This window comes from Cannabis sativa, unplaced genomic scaffold, assembly GCF_029168945.1.
Source record: "Cannabis sativa cultivar Pink pepper isolate KNU-18-1 unplaced genomic scaffold, ASM2916894v1 Contig7, whole genome shotgun sequence".
NCBI classification, from domain to species: Eukaryota; Viridiplantae; Streptophyta; class Magnoliopsida; order Rosales; family Cannabaceae; genus Cannabis; species Cannabis sativa.
In genome coordinates, this window is record NW_026870043.1 from 9,421,243 (window position 1) to 9,447,769 (window position 26,527).

The 26,527-nt window shown below is 33.2% G+C and overlaps 1 protein-coding gene across 3 annotated transcripts; it reads left to right on the forward strand.

Annotated features, from left to right (window-relative positions):
* The first annotated feature begins 11,889 nt into the window (after window positions 1-11,889).
* Window positions 11,890-14,679, forward strand: LOC115722101 (uncharacterized). Of its 3 annotated transcripts, XR_009685592.1 has the most exons (5): window positions 11,890-13,024; window positions 13,509-13,760; window positions 13,870-14,068; window positions 14,327-14,518; window positions 14,603-14,679. XR_009685592.1 is itself a non-coding variant. In XM_061108136.1 (4 exons), exons 2-4 carry the CDS (start codon window positions 13,745-13,747, stop codon window positions 14,460-14,462), a joined length of 351 nt encoding a protein of 116 aa, XP_060964119.1. In that variant the 5' UTR covers window positions 11,891-13,024; window positions 13,509-13,744; the 3' UTR covers window positions 14,463-14,577. The 3 variants fall into 3 exon arrangements, 2 of the variants coding, with proteins under 2 accessions (XP_060964119.1, XP_060964120.1); XM_061108136.1 differs by lacking the exon at window positions 14,603-14,679 and having other exon boundaries at window positions 11,891-13,024; window positions 14,327-14,577; XM_061108137.1 differs by lacking the exons at window positions 11,890-13,024; window positions 14,603-14,679 and having other exon boundaries at window positions 13,113-13,760; window positions 14,327-14,577.
* The last annotated feature ends 11,848 nt before the right edge of the window (window positions 14,680-26,527 follow it).

Below are 26,527 nucleotides of genomic sequence, written 5' to 3' on the forward strand. Positions count from 1 at the left end.
GATATTTAATTTAATATGATAAAATAATTCAAATAAACCTAGATATTTTAAATTAGTTTTTCAATTTATTTTTGAATTTTAAATTTTGATGAGATTTTTAAGGTTGGTTTTAACAACCCTAAATTTTAAAAATTTAGTTGGTTAGTTTAAAATAATAATTTAATTATATTAATATTTTATCTCACAATCTGTTACATGGACATTGTTTGTTTATTCAATTTTTTTTTAAATAACCTTTTATTTATTTGATCTAAATTGCTATGATTAACTTGTTAACAGAGCCAATGATTTGATTTTCATCATAGTCGAATTGTCAATAGATCATATAAATAATTTGTAATAGGGAAATTTTGTACCTTTTTCATCTGTGTAAATTTAGTAACATGATAGGGCCCATCCAAATCATTTGACCTGTGTGAGCCTATATTGCTTTTGGGCTTAGATGCATATAGGAAGCCCATTTAAGTTTTATTAATTAAATAGACTAGGTTGCTAAAATAAAAATTTCACTTAGGTAATTTTATTTAGGCCCAATTAGAATTGGGCTTATTCAATTAATAACAATTATTTATTTAATGGTTAAATTCCTCTCCTTTGGGTCTTGTGTGAGAGTTAGGGGGCCAATAAGTAGTGGGTACGACATACTGAACCCAGCCCTCCCTCACATGAACCACCCCAATTGTGAAGGCCCATTTGGCTTATTTAAATAATTGTATTAGGTTAATAATATTAGTCGAACCTAATTAAAATTGAATTAGCAACATAATTAACTTTTAAAATATATGAAATTTATTTTTTCATTGAATATTTTAAAGTTAATTTTAGAAAAACACTTAGTTAATTGAAATATATTCTAGATAGTAATTTCTAGTGACTAGTTATATATTTTTAATATTTAATTAGGAAAATATGTTAAGTTGAAAATTAATTATTTATTAATTAATTTTGGATCAACTTAATGAAAAATACTATTCCTAGTATTAAATTAGAATTAATAATTGAGTTTATTTTATACTTGATATGGTTAAACAAATTCATATGGAACAACCAAAAATTTTCTATTACAAGGACAAGAAAGGAAATTTCGTTAGTAAGTCTATTCAATGGACTTAACAAAACTTCTTGTTCCTAGTATTAAAGGTTTGAGTTTATTTAAACTTATGGCTTGTCGTACGCCTGGTCCTAGTGATTGAGTAAGTGCCCACACACATCAAGTTGGTCCTCAATCATAGGATGTAAGATTGTGAAGAATCCAAACACAAGGAAGGAGTTTCGGGCTCAGATCTTGGTGATACTCTGCTACAGAAAGGATACAAGGGTTAGAGATCTGAGTGGAAGGAGTCATTTAATTCTACTGCACCCACTGTAAGGTTTCTCATAACTTTTATATGTGTTTATTTACATTGTTTTAGAAATTCATATTAGGATGTTAAAAACATACATGGTAGTAAATCTAGATCCAGGTAAAATTATTCCAACACCGAATTGCTTCCTCGAGGAGATGGTCTGTTTCAAGTGCTTGAAAGGATTAATGACAATGCCTACTGACTCGATTTACCTAGAGAATATAATGTTAGTGCTACTTTTAATGTTTCTAATCTGAGCCCTTTTGATGCAAGTGAAGATTTCAGGACAAATCCTTTTCAAGAGGGGGGAATGATGAGAACACTAAGGCTAAAGAAACAAGTAAAGTTCCCGTTGGCTCGGTGACGAGGGCGAGAACCAAGAAATTCAAAGAAGAACTCAACAACTTAGTCAATAGAATTTTGAAACAAGAAGAGACCGTGGTCAACACTGAAGGAGAGCAAAAATTTGTGTTTCTCATCAAAGTAGACTCAATTTAGTCTCAAATTAAGCTGATCACGTTTTCCAAGGAAATTGGCAGCTTTCCTTTTTTATTTTTGTTTCCTTTATTTTGTCTTTGTTTTATTTGGAAAGTTGTCTTTCTTTTAGTTTCCTTTTTTCTTGGTTGTAAGTTGGCTATATAAAGCCTTGTAAACACTTTGAAAAATCAGAATATTTTGGAATCAAATTTTGAGAGGTTTTCTTCTTGACTTCTTGAGAGAACTATTCGAACTTATCAAGGAGTATTCCTTGTGGCGTTCAACCTGACTTATCAAACGGATTTCCACCACCGTTTGTGGCGTCTTCCTTCATACCAAGGTGTTGGAATTATTTTACTAGGATCTAGATTTACTAACAAGTATGTTTCATTAACATCCTAATATGAATTTCTAAAACAATGAAATAAACACATATAAAGTTTAAGAAACCTTACATTGATTGCACCAGAATATAATGACTCCTTCCGTTCAGATCTCTAGCCCTTGATTCCTTGCTGTAGCAGGGCATTATCAAGATCTGAACCTGCATCTCTTTCTCTCCTTCTTGTTGATTGGATTCTTCATAGTCTTACACACTATGATTGAGATACCACTTGATGTGTGTGGGCACTCACTCTATCACTCAAGATATGAAAATTTGAAGAAGAAAAGAGAGAAAAGGTGGTTCGGCTATGGTATAGGAAAGATGGCTCAATTTTTCCTGAAGGCAAGAAATTTCATCATCTATTAAGTGTGAATCATCATTATCTATTTATAGGCAACCACTAGGTTTAGGTTAGGAATTATTAGGCATTAAAATAATGGTAAAATCCATGCATAGTAGCCGCCCATAGGTTGGATAATGGGTCCCACTTTGTAATTTTGCCATTTTGTCATTTTCCCATGTTATTTTCTCAAAAACGCGTACGACTCAAGAAAATTCAAGTTATGTTTATGTAGAGATTTCTAATGTAAAAATTAATTATTAAATAATATTGTCATTTAATATATTTATTAATAGACTTAATAAAGTCTCTTAATTAATAAATAAGACCTAGGATCTCTTTTCTTCACATTTAAGCCATTGCTTAGTGAAAATTCATAAACTAGACATAGTCTAATTTTAGAATTGTAATTGATTAACGAAAATCAATTAACTGAGTCTTAAAAGCAGTATGGTCTCAACTAGTATGGGGACCATGGGCCTATATAACCGAGCTTCCAATAAGCAGATCTAGATTTTACCAAGTAAATCAACTAACTTATTAATTGCTCATTGCATCCACTCATAGAACTCAGAATTGCACTCTCAGTCATATAGAACGCTCTATATGTTCCTTGATATAGATACACTATTAATTATCCATTGTTATAATCCCAATAATCAATGATCCTCTATAGATGATCTACATTGCATAGGGATAAAATTACAGTTACACCCTTTCAATGTATTTTATCCTTAAAACACTTGGCCACCTATAAACGATATTATAGTGAACTAATATAGTCACTAAAATGAGCGCTCTATCATTTATCTCTATTTAGCAAGCTTGAAGGAAATCATCGTTTCACTTCTATGTCAGATAGAAGCTATAGATTTCATATCTATGATTAGCGCTCCCACTCAATTGCACTACCATGTTCCCAAAATGTAAGTATCACCCTGACCAAAAAGTAGGCTTAACTAACAAATCAAAGAACAGAAATAACACTCTTGAGATCGAACCAAATCATGTCAGGATTAAGATCATTTGATCTAGGATCAACTAGGTGAGATTGAATTGAATAGATATTACGGTAAATTTATCATATCTAATCAAAGCTCAATATCGGTCCCTTCCAATGTATACTCCATACATCCGATACTGGTAAACTTTTCCAATGCCCTGGAAAGAACATAACACTTATCGAAGGTGTAAGAATACATATCGCTGATTATCAGACCAGTCTAAATCCAGTGAACTAAAAAATCAGGGAATTAAACGTTTAAACATATAACCTGTTGGAAATTATTTTACCAGGATCTTAGATCTACTCACAAGTATGTTGATTAACACCCTAAATATGAACTTTCTAAAACGATGAAATAAACACCTATAAAGTATGACAAACCTTACATTGGGTGCAGCAGAATATAATGACTCCTTCCGTTCAGATATCTAGCCCTTGATTCCTTTCTGTAGCAGAGCATTATCAATATCTGAACCTGGATCTCTTTCTCTGAGTCTTTGATGCTGAAACTCTTTCTTGCTGAAAGTCTTTCTTCACGATCTTCCTCACTAAGATTGAGGTATCACTTGCTGTGTGTGGGCACTACTCATACACTAAGAATTTCAAAATTTGAGAGGCAAGAAAGAGAGAGGGAGTGGTCGGCCAGATAGGGAGAGAGAAGGCTCAAGTTTTTCTGAATCGGAAGTGTCAGAAGAAAAGTGTAATTTTCTTGAAGCCTTCACTATCTATTTATAGCATTCTACTAGGGTTAGGTTTGAATTATTTGGCATTAAAATAATGAAAATATCAGTTTAAATTTCCTACAAAAGTGGCCGGCCATGCTTAGTGGATTTGGGCCTCACTTTTTGCAATTTTGCAGTTTTACCTTTTCTGCATTTGATTTTCTCAAAAATGCCAATTTTCTAATTCAACCATTTAAATGCCAATTCTAACTATTTAATAACTATAAATAATTATTAAATAATATTGTCATTTATCATATTTATTAATTGAACCATACAAAGTATCATAATTAACAAATATGCCCCTAAAATTCTTTCTTACAATTTCGCCCTTACTTAGTGAAAAATTCACAAATAGACATGGTCTAATTTGAGAATTATAATTGATTAATCAAAACCAATTATATGAGTCTTACAAGCAACATTATCTCAACTAGTGCGGGGACCATGGGTCTATATAACCGAGCTTCCAATAAGTAGATCAAGAATTTAGCACTAAAATTCACTAACTTATTAATTCTTCGTTGAATCCACGCATAGAACTTAGAATTGCACTCTCAGTATATAGAATACTCTATATGTTCCACCATATAGATGCATCATTAGTTATCCATTGTTATAATCCTAATGTGATCAATGATCCTCTATATGAATTGTCTACACTGTAAAGGGATTAGATTACCGTTACACCCTACAATGTATTTTATCCTTAAAACACTTGACCCCGTATAAATGATATTTCAGCTTATGTGAAATGAGTACTCCACCATTTATGTTCTTTGGTCAAGCTCGAAGGAGATCATCCTTTGCTTACTATTCGCCAGATAGAAGCTATAGACGCCATGTTTATGCTAGCGCTCCCACTCAATTGCACTACCGTGTTCCCAAAATGTACGTATCTGCGTGACCTAAAAGTAGGCTTAACTAACAAATCAAAGAACACGAATAGCCTTTCAAGATTGAGCCTAATCATAACAGGATTAAGAACATTTGATCTAGGATCAACTAGGCGATATTGACTTGAATAGATATTACGGTAAGTTTAATAAATCTAAGTCAAAGTTCAATATCGGTCCCTTCCGATGCATACTCCATGCATCCAACCTGAGCTTTACTTTAACCAATGTTCTGGAAAGAACATAGCACTTCTCCAAATGCAAGTAAACTCTGTGTAGATTATCATATCAGTAAAACCCTATGTCTGATAAATCTAGAAGACTTTATTCACATAGTCATGTTTACTTTCCAAAGTGTTAACAACACAATAAACAGGATCAAGTATGTGAAAAGGGTTTCAGATGAATTTATAAATCAAATAGACAAGCAATTGATAAGATGAACCAAAACATACACAAATGAATGAAAAATACTTCTGTTTCTTTATTGATGTTGAATAAAATGGATTACATTGAAATGGAGTTTTATTTAGGGCATAAAACCCAACAGAGACCATGGCCTTCCCTTTATACTATCTTCAATAGGGTTAGGGTTGAATTATTAAGAATAAAAAAATGATAAAATTAGAGTAAAATTCACCCCTAATGTCCGGCCACATAGTGGGCCCTACATTAGTTTAAGCTTTGTCATTTTTCTCAACTATTTTACCTATTTTTCATAAATACCACTTTTTACAATTTCAACCCTATAAATGCCAAAACTGTTTATTTAATAATTAAAATAACTATCAAATAAAATTGTCATTTATAATATTTATTAATTAGACTCCATAAAGTGTCTTAATTAACAAATAAACCCCAAAACACTATTTCTTCACAATCAAGTCATATCTTAGTGAAAAATTCATAAGCTAGACATAGTCTAATTTTAGAATTATAATTGATTAATTAAAATCAATTAACTGAGTCTTACAAGCAGTTTGTCTCAACTAGTATGGGGATCATGGGCCTATATAACAGAGCTTTCAATAAGCAGATCTAGAATTTACAAAGTAAATTAACTAACTTATTAATTCCTCATTGCATCTACCATAAAACTTTGAATTGCACTCTCAGTTACATAGAACGCTCTATATGTTCCAAGATATAGATACGCCATTAATTATCCATTGTTATTATCCCAATAATCAATGATCCACTATAGACGATCTACATTGCATAGGGATAAAATTACTGTTACACCCTTTCAATGTATTTTATCGTTAAAACACTTGGCCACCTATAAACGATATTTTAGTGAAATATCATCTCTAAAATTAGATCTCAATCATTTATCTCTATTCAGCCAAGCTAGAAGGAAATCATCGTTTCACTTCTAAATACCTATAGAAGCTATAGATTCCATATCTATCCCACTCAATTGTACTATCATGTTCCCAAAATGTACGTATCACCCTGACCAAAAAGTAGGCTTAACTAACCAATCAAAGAACACGTATAACACTCTTGAGATCGAACCTAACCATGTCAAGATTAAGATCATTTGATCTAGGATCAACTAGGTTATATTGAATTGAATATATATTATGGTAAATTTATCATATCTAATCCAAGTTCAATATCGGTCCCTTCCAATGTATACTCCATACATCCGATACTGGTAAACTTTGCTAATACCCTGGAAAGGACATAACACTTATCAAAGGTGTAAGTATACCTATCCCTGATTATCATGCCAGTCTAAATCCAATGAACTGACAAATCAGGGAATCAAACTTTTGAACATATAATCATATGTTCTGGACTTAATAGAATTCATACATTAAATATAATAATGAAATAAATCATGTGAACCATGCAACATAAAATGAAATCTGATCTTTATTAATTAGTAAATCTGATTATATTGAAATGGGTTTTATTTAGGGCAAAAAACCCAACATTCAGAACGTCTTTGGTTTGGGAATCGTTCTTGTTGGAAATTATTTTACCAGGATCTTAGATCTACTCACAAGTATGTTGATTAACACCCTAAATATGAACTTTCTAAAACGATGAAATAAACACATATAAAGTTTAGGAAACCTTACATTGGGTGCAGCGAAATATAATGACTCCTTTCGTTTAGATATCTAGCCCTTGATTCCTTTCTGTAGTAGAGCATTATCAATATCTGAACCTGGATCCCTTTCTCTGATTCTTTAGTGCTGAAACTCCTTCTTGCTGAAAGTCTTTCTTCACGATCTTCCTCACTATGATTGAGGTATCACTTGTTGTGTTTGGGCACTACTCTAACACTAAGAATTTCGAAATCTTTAGGAAGAAGAGAGAGAGGGAGTGGTCGGCCAAAGATAGGGAGAGAGAGAGGCTCAGTTTTTTCTGAATGAAAAAGTAGAAAATTTAAGTGTAAATTTCCTGAAGCCTTCACTATCTATTTATAGCATTCCACTAGGGTTAGGTTTGAATTATTTGGCATTAAAATAATGAAAATATCTGAGGATAATTCCTATAAAAGTGGTCGGCCATGCAATGTGGATTTGGGCCTCACTTTTTTCCAGCTTTGCAGTTTTATCTTTTCTGCATCTCATTTTCTCAAAAACGCCAATTTTCAAATTCAACCATTTAAATGCCAATTCTAACTATTTAATAGCTATAAATAATTATTAAATAATATTGTCATTTATCATATTTATTAATTGAACCATACAAAGTATCATAATTAACAAATATGCCCCTAGAACTCTTTCTTTACAATTTCGCCCTTACTTAGTGAAAAATTAACAAATAGACATAGTCTAATTTGAGAATTATAATTGATTAATCAAAACCAAATATATGAGTCTTACAAGCAATATTATCTCAACTAGTGGGGGACCATGGGTCTATATAACCGAGCTTCCAATAAGGAGCTCAAGAATTTATTACCTAAATTCACTGACTTATTAATTCTTCGTTGAATCCACGCATAGAACTTAGAATTGCACTCTCAGTATATAGAATGCTCTATATGTTCCACCATATAGACACATCATTAGTTATCCATTCTTATAATCCTAATTTGATCAATGATCCTCTATATGAATGATCTACACTGTAAAGAGATTAGATTACCGTTACACCCTACAATGTATTTAATCCTTAAAATACTTAACCCCGTAAAAATGATATTTCAGCTTATGTGAAATGAGATCTCCACCATTTATTTTCGTTTGGTCAAGCTCGAAGGAGATCATCCTTTACTTACTATTCGACAGATAGAAGCTGTAGATTCCATGTTTATGTTAGCGCTCCCACTCAATTGCACTACCGTGTTCCCAAAATGTACGTATCACACTGACCTAAAAGTAGGCTTAACTAACAAATCAAAGAACATGAATAGCCTCCTGAGATTGAGCCTAATCATAACTGGATTAAGATCATTTGATCTAGGATCAACTAGGCGATATTGACTTGAATAGATATTACGGTAAGTTTAATAAATCTAAGTCAAAGTTCAATATCGGTCCCTTCCGATGCATACTCCCTGCATCCAACCTAAGCTTTACTTTAACCAATGCTTTGGAAAGAACATAGCATTTCTCCAAATGCAAGTAAACTCTGTTGTAGATTATCATATCAGTAAAACCCTATGTCTGATAAATCTAGGAATCTTTATTCACATAGGCATGTTTACATTCCAATGTGTTGACAGCACAATAAACAGGATCAAGTATGTGAAAAGGGTTTCAGATGAATTTATACATTATGTACATATAATCATGAAATAAATCATGTGAACCATGCAACATTAAATGTTATTTCTTACCTATATTAATAAGTAAATCTGATTATATTGAAATGAGTTTTATTTAGGGCATAAAACAACATTTCTACTTACACCTATCAGTTCGCAAGATCTTTAACCACATTTCAAATTTCTTTTGCATAAGGTAAAATCTAGAGTAATCGTCTTAAGAATATAACGAAAACTCATATCCACCCTTGAGTGTACATCCATATTTGAATATAGATGATACACTTTTAGTAGATATAGGCATATTGACTCTTTGCAGAGAAGGATCTTGTCAATGTTGGAAATATTTTACCAGGATCTAGATTTACTACCAAGTTCGTTTGATTAACATCCTAATATGAATTCTAAAACAATGAAATAAACACAGAAGAGTTTAAGAAAACCTTACATTGGGTGCAGCGGAATATAATGACTCCTTCCATTCAGATCTCTAGCCCTTGATTCCTTTCTGTAGCAGAGCATAATCAAGATCTGAATCTGGATCTCCTTCTCTCCTTCTTTGATGTTGTTTTTCCACAGTCTTACATACTATGATTGAGGTACATCTTGATGTGTGTGGGCACTACTCTATCACTCAAGGAATTTTTGAAATTTAGAAGAGAAGAAAGAGAGAGAGGAAAGTGGTGGCTCAGGAATTCACTCTGAAAAGAATGAGATGCACTTGTGTGTTGTTTCCTGAAGCCATTACTTTCTATTTATAGAATGCCCTCTATGTTTAGGTTAGAATTGTATGGCATTAAAATAATGAAAAATAAAATGGTAAAAGCCTATGCATAGTGGGCGGCCATTTAAGGAAATTGGGCCTCACTTTGTAACTTTCCCATTTTGTTATTTCTCATTCCCATTTTCTCAAAAATATCAATTTTCCAATTTAACCTTTTAAATGCCAATTCTAATTATTTAATAACTTAACAATAATTATTAAATAATATTTCCATTTAATATATTTATTAATTTAGACATATAAAGAATCTTAATTAATAAATAAACCTAGAATCTCTTTTATTTACAATTTCACCCTTGCTTAGTGAAAATTCATAAAGTAGACGTAGTCTAACTTTTAGAATTATAATTGATTAATTAAAATCAATTAACTGAGCCTTACAAGCAGTATGGTCTCAACTAGTATGGGGACCATGGGTCTATATAACCGAGCTTCCAATAAGTTGAACCGAATTTACCAAGTAAATTCCCTAACTTAATTCCTTGTTAAATCCACTCTTAGAACTTGGAATTGCACTCTCAGTGATATAGAACGCTCTATATGTTCCACTATATAGATACGTCATTATTTATCCATTGTTATAATCCTTATTTGATCAATGATCCTCTATATAGATGATTTACACTGTAAAGGGATTACATTACTGAAACACCCTACAATGTATTTTATCCTTAAAACACTTAACCCTGTATAAATGTAATTTCAGCTAAGTGAAATGAGTACTCCACCATTTATTATCGTTTGCTTAAGCTCGAAGGAAATTATCCTTTACTTTCTATTCGCCAGATAGAAGCTATAGATTCCATATTTATGTTAGCGCTCCCACTCAATTGCACTACCGTGTTCCCAAAATGTACGTATCACCCTGACCCAAAAGTAGGCTTGACTAACAAATCAAAGAACACGAATAACACTCTTGAGATTGAACCTAATCATATCAGGATTAGGATCATTTGATCTAGGATCAACAGGTGATATTGAATTGAATAGATACTATGGTAAATTCTAATATATCTAATCAAAGTTCAATATCGGTCCCTTCCGATGCATACTCCATACACCCGATACTGGTAAACTTTGCCAATGTCCTAGAAAGGACATAACACTTTTCCAAGGTGTAAGAATACCTATCGCTGATTATACCATGTTAGTCTAAATCCAGTGTTCTGATAAATAGGGGAATAAACTTTCGAACATATAATTAAGATTATATTCCACTGTGCTGACAACACTATAATCACTACAAGAAAGGGGACCTTTTATCCCACTTTTTTAGTTAACAAAAATAAAAAAATGGGATAAAAGATATATTGAGACTTTTTATCCCACTTTTAGATTTGGCTCCTCAAATATGCAACAAATATTTTTTTAGACAAGGGCTCTGTTTGGTAGAAAGTTAAAAAAAATATTAAAGGCAAAAAAATAATTTCAAGATTCGATTTTTATGAGTTTGCCAAACAGGGGATAAATTTTTTTAGGGAAACCTTTTATCCCAGTTATTAGTTAAAAACCGGGATAAAAGGGTTTAGTGTGAAACCCTTTTATCCCGGTTTTAACTAAATAACCGGGATAAAAAGTCATCCCTAAAATCCCAAACGTCAACCTATCGATCGACATAACAACTAGCTCGACGTACAACCCCCAAGTCCCAACCCAGAAACCCTCTCGCCCAAACCCAGAAACCCTCGCCCAAACCCTCATGCAAACCCTCTCGCCCAAACCCTCTCGTCTAAATCCTCGCCCAAACCCAGAAATTAACCCTCGCCCAAACCGACATTGGCGGCGCCGTAGAAGATAACGCCTCCCGTTTGGTCTTTATTCCCAGGTTTGCTCTTTCTTTTTATTTCTTTCTATTTTCTTACTTTATTTTATCTGTTGTTGTTGTTGCTGTTTCTTTTCATATATTGGGCCTGCTGTTTCTATTTTCTTTCTTTTTCATTTGTTTCAAAACTCCATTAACAACACATTTTCTCCTACTCTTAACCCCATACTAAAGACTATTCTCATTCCAACATAAAACATTTCACCAGTTGGGAAGCTTGGAGAGAAGTTATTGAATTGTTTTAAGGTATTGACATATCTCAGGGCCTTCAAATTCTTGAGTTGTTTATTAGTAAAGGTTTACTTACTTTCTCTTTTGTGTTTTATGGCTCTTAATAATTATATCATATATTAATAGAAGAATTAATTTATGTGTTGCCTTGCTGTTTATTTATTTTTTTTTTTGTCTAGAGAGTAGAGACTCTACTATAATGTGATTACTACTACTTTATCTCTGATAGATTTTTTACTTTTGACAATAAACTGATATGAACACTAACATTATAATTTGCAAAGTATGCACTTGAGAAAAGTCTGTTCTGTTGTTGTTGGGGTTCCTTGGAAATTTCTTATTGCATTAGTGAATACTGAATAGTCAACTTTAGCAGTCCTTTTTAATTTTATTACTGTGATTAATTGGGTGAAACCATAAAAATGAGTGATCTTTATCTTTTGATTGTGTATGGAGGAAGATGTTGTATCAAAATAAGAGATTATTATGTGTTTGGTGCTGCTAATAGTAAGTTATATTGAGCTAAATTATTCTTTTTCTTCTATCTATCTATGTTTTGCAAATAAATTTTGGACTTCAAAACTAGCATCTTTGATAACAGAGTGGAGGACTGAAACATTTTTAGAGTCTTCAATGTGAATGCCATCAGTATTGGGACTTAGAGCAGGAGAGTTTATAGAAACAGAGTCAACTTGACTTGACAACTTGTATATGCCATCAATATATTGTTTTGTATATGTTAGTGTTTGTTACAGTAAAACCATTATAAATTAAGAACTTTATGACTTGACAACTTGACAAAATTATAATTTGATCGAGGCTATTAATTTATCAAGGCTATTTTGTATAATTATTTGTGTTGTAATGGTGTTGATGATGATGATGATTATTATTTTGTATAATAAATTACAGATGTAATTAACATTATTATTAAATCATTTTTATTTACAAAAGTGGTAATATAGGTTTTAGAAATAATTTTAGTGATCAAGTCTAACTATCAAAAATTAACATTTATTTTTCTTATGGCACTCATTGTTTTGTTAACAACAATTTATTTACTTAGCTAACATTGGTTTATGTAATAGTTAGTAATCAATAGTCCTTGAAAAAGTCATTTTGAATGTGATGCAGCAGAAACTAATAAAATAAAATAAATAAAATTACAATTAGCTTATTATAAATATATATTTATTAGTAGATTAATTTAATTTAATTTAATTACAACAGATGATGAGAGAAAGGTGAAGTTTCTGAAAAGCTTTCGAGGAGCTAAGACGAGGTTGGTTCTGTTCACTGATATTTACACCTTATTTTACTAATTATAAAGCTATTAGAGGAGTTTGAATATGTTAGATATTCATCCATAGTGAAGTAGATTATGCGATATAAATGTACTGCGGTCGGATGGGTGACAATTATTATATTGTTAAATGCTATTTTGATTATTTTTTCTTGTTATCTGATTTACTTGCGTGCATTGTTAGACAGTTATTAAATTGGGAAATGTTGTAGAAATAGGAGAAACTATGGCCAATTTTTTTAGGATTCTTAAATGAACATGTGTTTTAATATTTAATTACTAAGTGTGCTTAGGATTTTTCTAGCAACTTGTAAATTTTTTATTTCAATCTTGTTTGTTAGGAATTTTTATTTTTAGTTTACTAATAATGTGTTAATATAAATGATGTTTAGTGAGTAAGTATTATGTTTTCAGTATGATGTTTCCTACTAAATGATTTAATTAATTTGTGTATCTCTTGTAGATGACAAAGCAAAAGGATGCAAATAAGCCAAAAGGACGAGGCAGGACAAAAAAGAATGACATCAACAATCTGAAAGCTCAAGGACGCAAGACAAAACTAGAGTGGAATGAGAAATGAGAACCTATAGGAACAGCATATGCAGATATGCAATCATGGATTGGGGTTAAAGCAAGATCTACAGTCCCTCTAAATTATGATGATTGGAGACATGTAGATTCGAAACTCAAGGGGAAAATATGGAAAGACACATACGTAAGACTTAAATTTTGTATGTATATATTTCAACACATTTAATTCAACACTGTTAATGGGTACTAATCAATTCTTGATTCCACTAAATCTTATGAGAAATTCATTGCAGAGGTTCTTGACAAGACTCATATTTCTCTTCAGGCCATGTTCTTGGAATATATGAGAGTAAAAGGTAAAAATGAGTTTGTGAGGGTTCCTGTCAACCCATCCTTATTCTACCGAGTTCACATCTACATAACTTCCGAAGATGTCATACAAGTGGCCACCCAAGATGAACTTACGGGTTCAGCTATGTTATTTGGACTAAGGTATCTCATTAACTTTGATTAATATATCATATAGTCATATATTATGTTAGTGGAGTTTGAATATCTTAGATATTCATCCTTCATCCGTAGTGAATTAGGTTCTGGGTTTGATTGACTGTGTGGAGATATAAGGAAAAACTCTACCCATTTGTTGTATTGCTATGCACTTAAAAAAATTTCGGGAATGTTATGGAAATAAGCGAAACTCTGCCTATTTTTTTTAGGACTCTATTTGATTTTTTTTTCTTTTTTAAACAGATGCATTTGGGAAAATTTAAATCAAAGACAAATATTAGTTCAAATGCTATTGTATTTGGCAAAAATGGACCGGAGATATGGACCTTTGCTTGTCCAAAGCAACCATACAATTACGAATGTGGTTACTATGTACTAACTTACATTCGTGATATGCTTCAACATTCAAATCCTATTACAGCCATAAAAGCAAAAGTAAGTATATGCTCATTTTTACTATAAATACAAACATATAAAAGTACTATCTTCTTAATTAGTTTTATTTTTTTAATTTGACAGTTTGGCGGTCTATCCCAATATTTTGAGGACGATCATCTCTTACCGCTTCGACAACAGTGGTTAAGTCAATTGCTTCCTTTGATATATAAAAATTAACTAGTAGTCTTTTATTGTATTTTTTTAGACAATGTGTTGTATTTAATTTAGAGATTTATGCATAATATGTAACGTGTTATTTAGAATTGAACTTACAAATTATTATTGTTGTTATTAAAAATGATATTAATCATTTATTTTTAATTAAGTTTTTTTTTATATATAATTATAAAAATAAAAATTATATTTATTATTATTGAGAAAAAATAAATGAAATGACATGTAATAAAATTAAAAGAAAAAAATAAAAAACCTATACATTTCAAATTAAAGGTGATTTTTTATAAAAAAAAAAAAATGGGATAAAGTGAACCATTTTATCCCAGTTTTTTCATAAAAAGTGGGATAAAAGGGTACTTTTTATCCCACTTTTTTCATCAAAAGTGGGATAAAAAGTACCCTTTTATCCCACTTTTCTCTAAAAACCGGGATAAAAGGGGTACTTTTTATCCCGTTTTTTCATAAAAACCGGGATAAAAAGTACCCCTTTTATCCCGGTTTTTTAAATACCTTTTATCCCACTGGCATATATCCCAGTTTTCATATTAGCGAAAACCGGGATAAAAAGCCTTACAAACCGGGATAAAAGGCCTTTCCTTGTAGTAGTGAATCTTTAACAAATTCATATGTTCTGGACTTAAATAGAATTCATACATTATATATATAATCATAAAATAAATCATGTGAACCATGCAACATAAAATGTTATTTCTGATTTTTATTAATAAGTAAATCTAATTATATTGAAATGGGTTTTATTTAGGGCACAAAACCGAACAGTCAAAACAACTATGAACAAGATACAAATGCCATAGATCTATATAAGAATGTGGTTGTGGTCTTTTGATGACTTAGGTTAGTTACATCAAAGAGTTCTTAGAATAGTCCAAGTGGATTTGGTCATAGAATATTCAACTCACATTCCATATTAACATACAGTTTGTGTAAAGACCGCTTAGTTTAATTTGGAAATTAGCAGTTAATTATGATTAATTATGAAAATTATTTATAGCCATTTAAATAATTTATTATACTGTTATTTATTGAATCCAGAGATGTATTTTTATGTCACGTAGTAGTTTGCATAATTTTGCATTCCGGTGCCCGGTATTTTGGAACTCGGTGTTTGGCTCAGTAGAAATCACAACTTAGTATGTTAGTAGTTTGGGACGGTTTATTAGACATTGGGAATGTCGGGAATGGCCGGGAATTTAGAACTTCCCAAAAATACCCCTTTAGTGCTAATTATGTGATTTTAGTGTGGAGGGGCAAAATGGTCTTTTTGCCCCAATGATATTTGTCCTTTAGTCGACTTAGTAAATGAAAAATAAAGGTTTATTTTAATTGTTTGATGGCTGAAATAATAGTAGGACTTTGCATGATTTTCATTTTATTCAAAAATTCAAAAGTTAGAAAAAATAGAATTTTCCAAAGCTTTTTCTCTCTCTCTCTTTTCGGCCAAGCTTGGGAGCTGCTAGGGCTGGGTTTTCTTGGTGGATTCAAGTGGTTTTTAGCAAGATCTAAGTAATCCTAGTTGAGGTAAACCTTGCTCTAGCTCCTTTTCTTGTTCTTGGAAATTTTGGATGAATTTTAATGTGATGCATGCATGATTATTTGAGTTTGTTGCTGCTGTGATGTTGTTGTTAAATTCTGTGATTTAAGCATGTTTAATTGAAGTTAAATGAGGTGTTTATAAAGCATGATTCTTAGGTTGAGCAAGTTATGGTTTTTCTATGCAAAATATATGATTTTTTGAAAGAAATGTCTATGTTCTGTTGCTGTGATGTTGTGAATGTTTGTAATTGTTTCCAGAGGTTATTCTAAGCATGTTTAAGTAAGTTTAGACTGATTTGACTGCATGTTAGCTAGGTTTGCTCAAGTTTGAGTTTAGAACTCAAAGCTTGAGCTTTAATGGTGATTTTTTATTGGGTGCAATCTGGGTGGTTTTGGTGCCTTAGAAATGTTCTTTGGGTCATATGGAGTAGGTCTGGAAGGTTTGAATTGATTTGGAGTTGATTTGTGCAACATATGAATTTTTGATGTTGCTGCCTGCGAGGAACCGGAATTCCGGTTGAGCATCCGGAATTCCGGATGGGGTTCTGAATTTTCCCAGAACCGGAATTCCAGTTGGGCAACCGGTCTGCCAGTTGGGGAAAATTCTGAAACCCTAGATTCTCTCGATTTTATGTTTTAAGGGGTATTGCCATGCTTTTTATTGATAGGGAAACTTTTAGTTCCTAGTTTAACTCCCTGGGAAGTGATTTAGCGTGTCACTTATAGTGTTGTGATTTTTATGGTTTAGGAGCCTGTAATCCACCGCGCAGTTAAAGTTCCAGTCAGGTTGACCGGCACACCTGAATTCGGAATCCAGGTAAGATTAGTATAACAGTATGCATATGTAGATTACATGTTTAGCATGCATGTAGGAAGCCTGTTAGATTACATTAGTTATGTATGTTGGCTTCGAACCATCCAACCCTGTCACGTCGGTAAAGGCTGGAGTATGACCAGCAGCCGGAGTATGACCGGTTCGACCGATCAGGCTGACACTTGGTTGGTGGTTCCGTACTATTGACGTATCCCGTCGGTACAGGCTGGAGTATGACCGGTTCGACCGATCAGGTGGATATAGTAACACGTCGGTACAGGCTGGAGTATGACCAGCAGCCGGAGTATGACCGGTTCGACCGATCAGGCTGTTACGTGTCAATAGTACCGTCCCTATGAACGTTCAGAACTCAGTACCGTGTTGGACACGGCAGTAGTGACTCAGTACCGTGTTGGACACGGCAGTAGTGGGACTCAGTATCGTGTTGGACACGGCAGTTAGGGTTATGATCAGGGGTATGGGCGTCTGATCATGACCGGGATTTATGTATGAATATTATTATGCTTTTCCTACTGAGTCTGTCGACTCACAGTTCTACGTTTATGTGTAGGTAAAGGCCAGGCTAAAGCTGATGGACCGTGAACGAGCTTGTGAAGATTGTACATGTCGGGGCGGTTAGGCCTGGAGAGTACGATCCTCGGGACAGTGAGGCTGATTTTGTAACTAGTCGCTAGGCGACATTTATTTTGTATAAACAGTTAAATTTTGTAAATGATTTTGTAATCGGGATCCCGAGTCTTTTTGTAATTATATTTTACAAGTTTAATTAAAAAGCAAAAATTTTAATTAATCACATTTTCCATAAACCTCGTTGATTAGCAACGAGCTGCACAGCATGTTTAAAAATCACGTAATACGCCTATGTTAGTTAGGGTGTTACAGTTTGAATCCATTGACAGAAAATGGATATTAATCACTTGTGAAAGTTTAACTATATTGTATTCTGAAATAGAAATATCTATTTGGAGTCTAAAATTTAAAGTCAAATACTTAAATTTATACCAAATATACATGAGTATTATTCTAGCTTTGACCACCATTACTAATCTAACTCTAAGTCTAATTTACCTAAAGTAAGCATATATAAGTAGGAGATTTCTAAGATTGAGGATTTATATCATTTCAGGATAGAATGTCGAGAATATAATCATGTGCGCCATTCAATTTCTTAAGAGAAAATAGAATGACATTATATGCAAATGATTTATAAACCATTCATCCAATGATATATTATTTAAGCTAATTCGAAATGAATAAGCTAAGAGGAAAAATAAAGGATAATTTCGATTAAAAATAAGAATCCAACGATGTCCCGATTAGCGAGAGTTAAAGTTATTCTTACTTTTATAAACTTCTTCATTGTTTCATATTGTAAATCCAAGTCTAAGTTGTCATTAATTGATGAACAGCTAGATGTTGCATTTACAAATATTTATCTATCGAGATCTAACACTATTATGTTTGTCTAATGGATGACAATCCATTAGGGATTTGTCCCATTAAAAACAACAAGCCAAGTTAGACCAACAATGAAGATTCGAAATTTAAACAACAATTAATAACAAAAAATAACATGATTCAATAGAAATTCACACACAATTCAGAAATTATTAAACATTTAGCAAATAGGAATGACAAGCGAAAATACTAAAATATACAATCCTAAATAATTTCTAAGGTCATCAACAAACTGATATCAGTGTCCCGTTTAGGCGAGAGTCAAAGATATCATTCATTGAATAGAGTTGTCAGCTCATCTAAAATGATAAACATTCTAGCAACCTTTTATTCGATCAAGATGAGAATCCAACGTTGTCCCGTTTAGGCGAGAGTCAAGGCCATTCTATCTTATGAGCTTCCACCATTGTTTGATACTTTTGTAAGTCTTACTAATAGTCGCCACCATTAGGGTGATCCATACTAAAAATAAAATACTTACAAATAATACTTATCTTTCGAGATCTACGGCGTTAAATTGCTAATAAACGTTCTTCCATTAGGGAAGATTACTCACTAAAACAAGAACTATGTAGCACCAACAATGGAGATCGAATGTCCTAATAATAAAGCTCATTATTTAAAGTGTATTTTCTTCTAATATTTATTTCAATCTATTTATTTTAAATATATATTTATTTAATTAAAATTTCCAATTTAGAATAAAATTCTAAATATAAATTTTAATTTAATATTTATAAAATTATACCTAGATGGATATGAAAATAAAATGAATTATTTCCATCTTAGTAATAATTTTCAATCAATATTTAGAAAATTGTTCAATTTAACTTGTATCAAAATTAATTTAAATAAATTTACAACTCAAATTTAATTTTCTACAAATATATATTGCATTTCAAAAATTAATGTATTTAAAAAATAAATACAATTTTTGAAAATGCTATAAAATAAAATAAAATTAATCCTGAAAAATTATTCTAATTTTATGTTGGTCCAAAATTAAATAAAATTTAATTTTCAAGATAAATATAATTTTCCTATTTAATTAAATATTAAGAAAATTTTCAAATATTTAAGTATGATTAAAAATAAACTTAAATATTTATTTTCTATTTAATTAAATATCACTAGAAAAATATTTCAAGCAAATAGATAATAACTATCTAGACTTTCATTGACTAATTAATTTATTTTCTAATTATAATATATTTTAGTTCATTTATTTTAATTAATCGTTTAAATGAAAAATATAATGATTTAAGGTGGTCCAAAATTAAAATAAATAATTTTCAACTTTAATCTATTTTTCAAGAAAAATTTAAAATTTTCTGCATTTAAATAAAAAATACAATTTCGAATTTAAAAAAATGATTAAAAAATAAAATGTATTTTGAAATTTATTCAATTTTAAGTTGTTCTGAAATTAAAATTTCCAACTTAAAATAATTTTCTATTTAATTAAATATTCTAAAAATAATAATATTTAAGTATCAAGAATGAAATCAACTTAAATATTTAATTTTTTATTTAATTAAATGTATTAAATATAAGAATTAAATAATTAAGTATAAAAGAAACTTAATTATTAATTCTAATTTAATACTAGGAAAATATTCTTTATTTAAGTTGGTCCAAAATTAATTAAAATAAATAATTAATTTTCAACTTAAAATATTTTTCTAATTAAATATTAGAAAAAATATAACTAGTCACTAGAAATTACTATCTAGAATATATTTCAATTAACTAAGTGTTTTTCTAAAATTAACTTTAAAATATTCAATGAAAAAAATTTCATATATTTTAAAGCAAATTATGTTGCTAATTCAATTTTAAATTAGGTTAGACTAATTTAATTAACCTAATACAATTATTTAAATAAGGCAAATGGGCCTTTACAATTGGGGTGGTTCATGTGAGGTAGGCCTGGGTTCAGTATGTCGTACCCATTGCTATTGGCCCCCTAACTCTCACACAAGGCCCAAAGGAGAGGAATTTAACAATTAAATAAATAATTGTTATTCATTGAATAAGCCCAATTCTAATTGGGCCTAAATAAAATTACATATGTGAAATTTTATTTTAGCAACCTAGTTCATTTAATTACTTAAAATTTAAATGGACTTCATATGTGCATCTAAGCCCAAAAGCAAACATATAGGCTCACACAGGTCAAATGATTTGGATGGGCCCTATCATGTTACTAGGTTTACACAGATGAAAGAAGTACAAAATTTACCTGTTACCAATTATTTATAGGATCTATTGACAATTGGACTATGATAAAAATCAGATCATTGGATCTGTCAACAAGTTAATCATAAAAATTTTGATCAAATAAATAATAGGTTTGTTAAAAAAAGTTTTGAATAAACAATATAAATAAACAAACAATGTCCATGTAACAGATTGTGAAATAAAATATTAATCTAATTAAATTATTGTTTTAAACTAACTAACTAAATTTTGAAAATTTAGGGTTGTTAAAACCAACCTTAAAAATCTCATCAAAATTTAAAATTCAAAAATGAAAACTAATTTAAAATATCTAGGTTTATTTGAATTATTTTGTCAAATTAAATTAAATATCAAATAAGATAAATGACTTGAAAATTAATATTTTCAATATCATTTTCTAATCTTATAATTTAATAAAATTAAAATAATAAAATAAACCAATTTTAAAATAGATATGGTTAGGCAATTATTATTTTAAGAATAAAATAATAAATAAATAATAATTATGCTATTTATATGTCAAAATATCTCAAATTAAGCATTATTGAAATTTCTACAAAAATATCTAAGTTATTTTAATATTTAAAATACAATTTATAAATTTTTAATATGTAAAATGATATAAAAATAACATAAATATCATTTTTCTAACTTATAATTTATAAATAATCAAATATTTAACAAAATAACAAATTTTTGAATTTGAAAATATTATCGTTAGAATATCTATTATCCAATTTTTGCACTGTGACGTGGCATCGCATAATGGTGACACGTGGAATACACTTGGAGTATCTGCTCGGAGGGTACAGTCCGAGCAGGATGCCTCGCGGGCATGACCAGAGCAAACCAATCAGCAATCCATGCAGGGAAACCAACACTTAGCGAATTCAGCTTTTGCATTGTGAGTCATCAACGAAATCCCTATAACTTGGGGATTGGATTACAGAGATATGGCAAACCCACGATCCCACGATCAGTGTATTCTGCATTTATCCCACGATCAATGTATTCCGCATATATCCCACGATCAGTGTATACTGTATGGATCGTCCAATCTTTCTGCTTATATCCATTGTAACGAGAGGGGAAACACTTCCTCTCCAAGTTCATAGCCCTATAAATAGTGATGCATATTCACTGGGCTAAAGGTCGCAAACAATTTAGTCGATACTATTCCCTAAAGATATTATCTAACAATACATATTCAGAGATACTGTTGTAAGAGCTATAAGAAAAGGAACCTTTCTCCTTGTTCTTAAGTCAATACAAGTAACGAGGATTAGGTTATTACCGAACTGCTCGATGCTGAACCTCTATAAAATTCTTGAGTCTTTATATTGCTTTATTATATATCGATTGCTATAAATCACTTATCGCTTACTAAATCAGACTCGTTGTCGTTGGCTAAAAGCGAGGTCAACATTTTGGTGCTTTCATTGACAGCAGAATCAAGAATTGCTCTTTATTCAAAATCTAACGATGGTGCAGACTCGTAGAGGCGTGACTGGTCCAGCAAATTCACAGACGGTGGATCCTGCATTGTAAAACCCAGGAAACACAAGGGTTCCGCCAGCTGTTAATCCTGGACAGCCGGCAAACGTGGGGAATGGTGTAACAACTCCTATAGATGAAATCGCGCCTGGTGTGCATGAGACTGGGAATAACAGTTCCGCACTCAACCAAGGCATTCATAACACAACCGTTCCGCCTGGAACCAACACCCAGACAACCATTGGAGATGCTACTGAGTTACAAAATCTCCGCGACGCTCTTAGACTCATGCAGGGTCATAACAATACCCTACATCATGATCAGGACGAACTCCGCACTGCGGTAAATCTCGCGTTCGAAGAACAAAGGCGTATGTTTATCGAGTGGAGAGATAGAGAGATGGAGGCTTTAAGGGCTTGTGGGCCTAGCGGTAGGCGGGCAGACCTTGTCTAGTAATTCATCAGGAGAAGTCATACCTGATGGTTCCAATCAGATCAATGGTGCCATTCAACCCGTCAACAGAGCAAATCAATTGCTAAGGAAGCCAAGCACTTCTGTATTCGAAAGGTTGGGGACGACCCATGACCTAAGGAATGATCTGAATAGAAGGAGGGGAGTAGACGATCAGAATGTCACGCCGATCGTGCAGCCCGGAACCCATACTCAAATTCTCGCTCAGAAAGACGCTGACGTAATTCAAATTGACCAGAATGTCAAGCAGGTTAGCCCAGCCGTACAGGCACAGCTAGACGAACTGAAAAATATGTTTCACGGCATGGCTGGACAAATAAACAATGATCTTGAGCTGGACCGAGCACGCGAAACTCTTTTCTCACCCGAGATCAATCTCCTAGCGTTACCCCACAAGTTTAAAATGCCAACATGGAAGATGTACACAGGGAGAGAAGATCCCATTTTCCATCTCAAGTACTTCGAAATGCAAATGGATTTGCAAGGAGTACGAGGAGATGTATGTTGGAGAATTTTCCCTACTACCCTGTCGGAAGTCGCTTAACAATGGTATTTCAAGTTGGCTCCTGAAAAGTTTAGTTCATGGAAAACCTTCTCTTTGGAATTCCATGCACAATTCTCCTCCTCACGCCAACTTCCATTGCATCTAGGAGACTTGGTCGAAGTTAAGCAAAGACCAAGCGAGCCTCTCTAGGCATATATCAACAGATTCATGACGGAGGCGACAAAAGTTTCAAGGGTAACTGAAGATGGAAAGTTATCCGCGATACTGGGGGTCATTGAAGTCCTCGGCAAGCTTTGGAAGGATATAAGGAAGAACGGGCCGGTAGACTCAATGAGTGATTTTCTTCATCGAGCCGAAGGCTTCATCAAGCTCAAAGAAGCCATTCAACGAGCGGAAGGTGTGGAAAAGCCTGCCAAGTCAAAGGCTCCATCTACAAGAACATCCGCCCAACTTCCCCATTACCCAAATTATTCAAGCTCAAGTGGTAAACGTTCCAACAACAACCACAAGCAAGGGAATGGGAAGAAAGGAAAGTGCACTGGAAAATATTAACAAGCTCCCCGGGAGGATCATGCCAAGTACACTGCATTCACTATTTTGACTGAAGCCCGGGCCTATGAAGATTGATGTCAACAAGCAGGACATGACAAAGTTTTGTCGATTCTATGGAGACTACGACCACGACACTAATGAATGCAACAACTTGAAGCGGGAAATTGAATTCCTGATAAGAAAAAACAACCCACACCTGCAGAAGTATGCCAAGACCGATCAGGGTCAGAGGAACGACAATAACCAGGATTTGCTACCTCCACCGGTAGATGGGCATCTGCAAGTTATTGTTGGAGGCCCGCACATTGCTGGAGATTCGGTCAAAGCTCGGGAGAGATATGCCCGAATAGCAAAGCACGAGCAAGAAGAAGTTATCCAACCGTGGAAGAAAGGAAGCGCAAAGTTCCATGAGCAGGAGAGTCGACCATAACCTTTAACGATGAAGACGCTGTCAAAATTAAATTTCCACACAACGACATGCTGGTCGTTGATGTACAGATAGCCAATAAAATGGTGGCCAGAACCATGATCGATAACGGAGCCTCTTCCAATATCTTGTTCAAAACTGTTGATGAAAAGATGGCATTGCAACTCAAGGATCTAACCTCATGTCTCCAGCCTGTCTATGGTTTCTCTGGTCAAGGAGTCGCACCTCTAGGAAAAATTCATCTACCCCTCACTTTTGGACAAGCTTCGACGAGCATGACTGTCATGGCACAGTTCCTGATATTAGATGTTCCTTCAGCTTTTAACGTAATGCTAGGTCGACCGACCTTGTATGACTTAAAGGCTATCACATCAATATTTCACTCATGCCTAAAGTTTCCAACAAAGAATGGGGTAGGGTGTCTAAGAGGAAACCAACAGTCTGCTCAAAAATGTTACAACCTTTCAGTGGCCAAGGCTAAGAAGGAAATATCCTCCAGCCAGAGCACAAACAAGGGAAAAAACATTTCCAAGTAGGGAACTTCCCAAGAAGGGGATAAAGATGTGGATCCTCGACTTGGGGACCCCAAGCAGCAATGTTGGACTTGTAGAAGAATTAGAAGAGATCGAGATCGATCTAGATATCCCGACCACAAAGCTAAAGATCGAAAAAGGTTTGTTGATTGAAGTAAAATAAGAATTAATAAAATTTCTGAGAGCAAACCTAGACGTTTTTGCCTCGTCACATGTGGATATGGTTGGAATTGATCCTTCTATAATTTAACATGTTCTGAATATTGATCCCAACTTCCAGCCAGTTCAACAAAAGCGAAGGCTGCTGGACAAAGAACGAGTAGTAGCCCAGAAGGAAGAAGTTGAAAATCTACGCAACAAAAACTTTATAATTGAAGCTTTCTACCCGGCTTGGGTTGCGAATCCTGTGTTAGTGCCCAAGCCGAACAAGAAATGGCGAGTCTGTATTGATTTCACAGACCTCAACAAAGCATGCCCTAAAGACTATTTTCCACTACCAAGGATCGATCAGCTCGTAGATGCAACAGAAGGGCATGAAATATTAAGCTTCATGGACGCTTACTCAAGCTACAATCAAATCGAAATGCATCCACCAGACCAAGAACATACAAGTTTCCGAACAGATATGGGTCTATATTGCTACAAAGTAATGTCGTTTGGTCTAAAAAATGCTAGAGCTACATACCAAAGATTGGCAAACAAAATGTTTAAAGACTAGATCGGGCGAAATATGGAAGTGTACGTGGATGATATGCTCGTCAAATCCAGAAAAGTTGGGGGGCACATAGACGACCTGGACGAATGCTTCAAAGTCTTCAGAAAGTACAATATGAAACTAAATCCCTTAAAGTGTTCCTTTGGAGTCCGCTTGGGAAAGTTTCTAGGCTTCATCATCAATGCCCGAGGAATTGAAGCTACTCCAGAGAAGATTCAGGCCGTCCTGGATAAGAATTCGCCAATAAAAACCAAAGAAGTGCAAAGCTTGACTGGTCGGATCACCGCGCTCAGTAGATTTGTTTCAAAATCAATAGATAAGTGTGTCCCATTCTTCAAAATCTTGCGATGAAACAAGCAGTTCGTGTGGACGGAGGAATGTGAAAAAGCTTTCCAAGAGCTAAAAGCACAACTTGTAAAACCTCCCGTACTCTCAAAACCTCTAGACCGAGAAGAACTAGGAATATACTTAGCTGTCACAGAACATGTCGTGAGTGTCGTGCTAATCAGAGAGGAAAACAGCATACAACACCCAGTCTATTACATCAGTAAAAGACTCATTGAGGCCGAGGGCCGATATCCGTTGATAGAAAAACTCGCTTATTGCCTTATTCTAGCAACAAGAAAGTTAAGGCCTTATTTCCAAGCTCATCCTGTTTGGGTATACACTTACCAGCCATTAAGCCAAATACTGCAAAAGCCAGATGCTTGTGGACAGCTACTCAAGTGGGCGGTAGAGTTAGGCCAGTATAAAATCACTTTCCAAGCCCGAACAATAATCAAAGGCCAAGCCTTAGCAGACTTTGTGGTAGAATGCACAGGCAAGAAAGAAAGCATACCAGAAAGCAACCCCGAGCCGGTACAAACACCTCAGCCAAGTAACAATGAGGATAAGCCGACCTAGAAACTACATGTAGATGGGTTAGCTACAGATCAGCTATCAGGTGCAGGAACTGCCCTTGTCACGCCTGGGGGGTAACACCTGCACGGTGCAATCAAGTTTAGATTCAAAGCATCTAACAACGAAGCCGAGTACGAAGCTCTA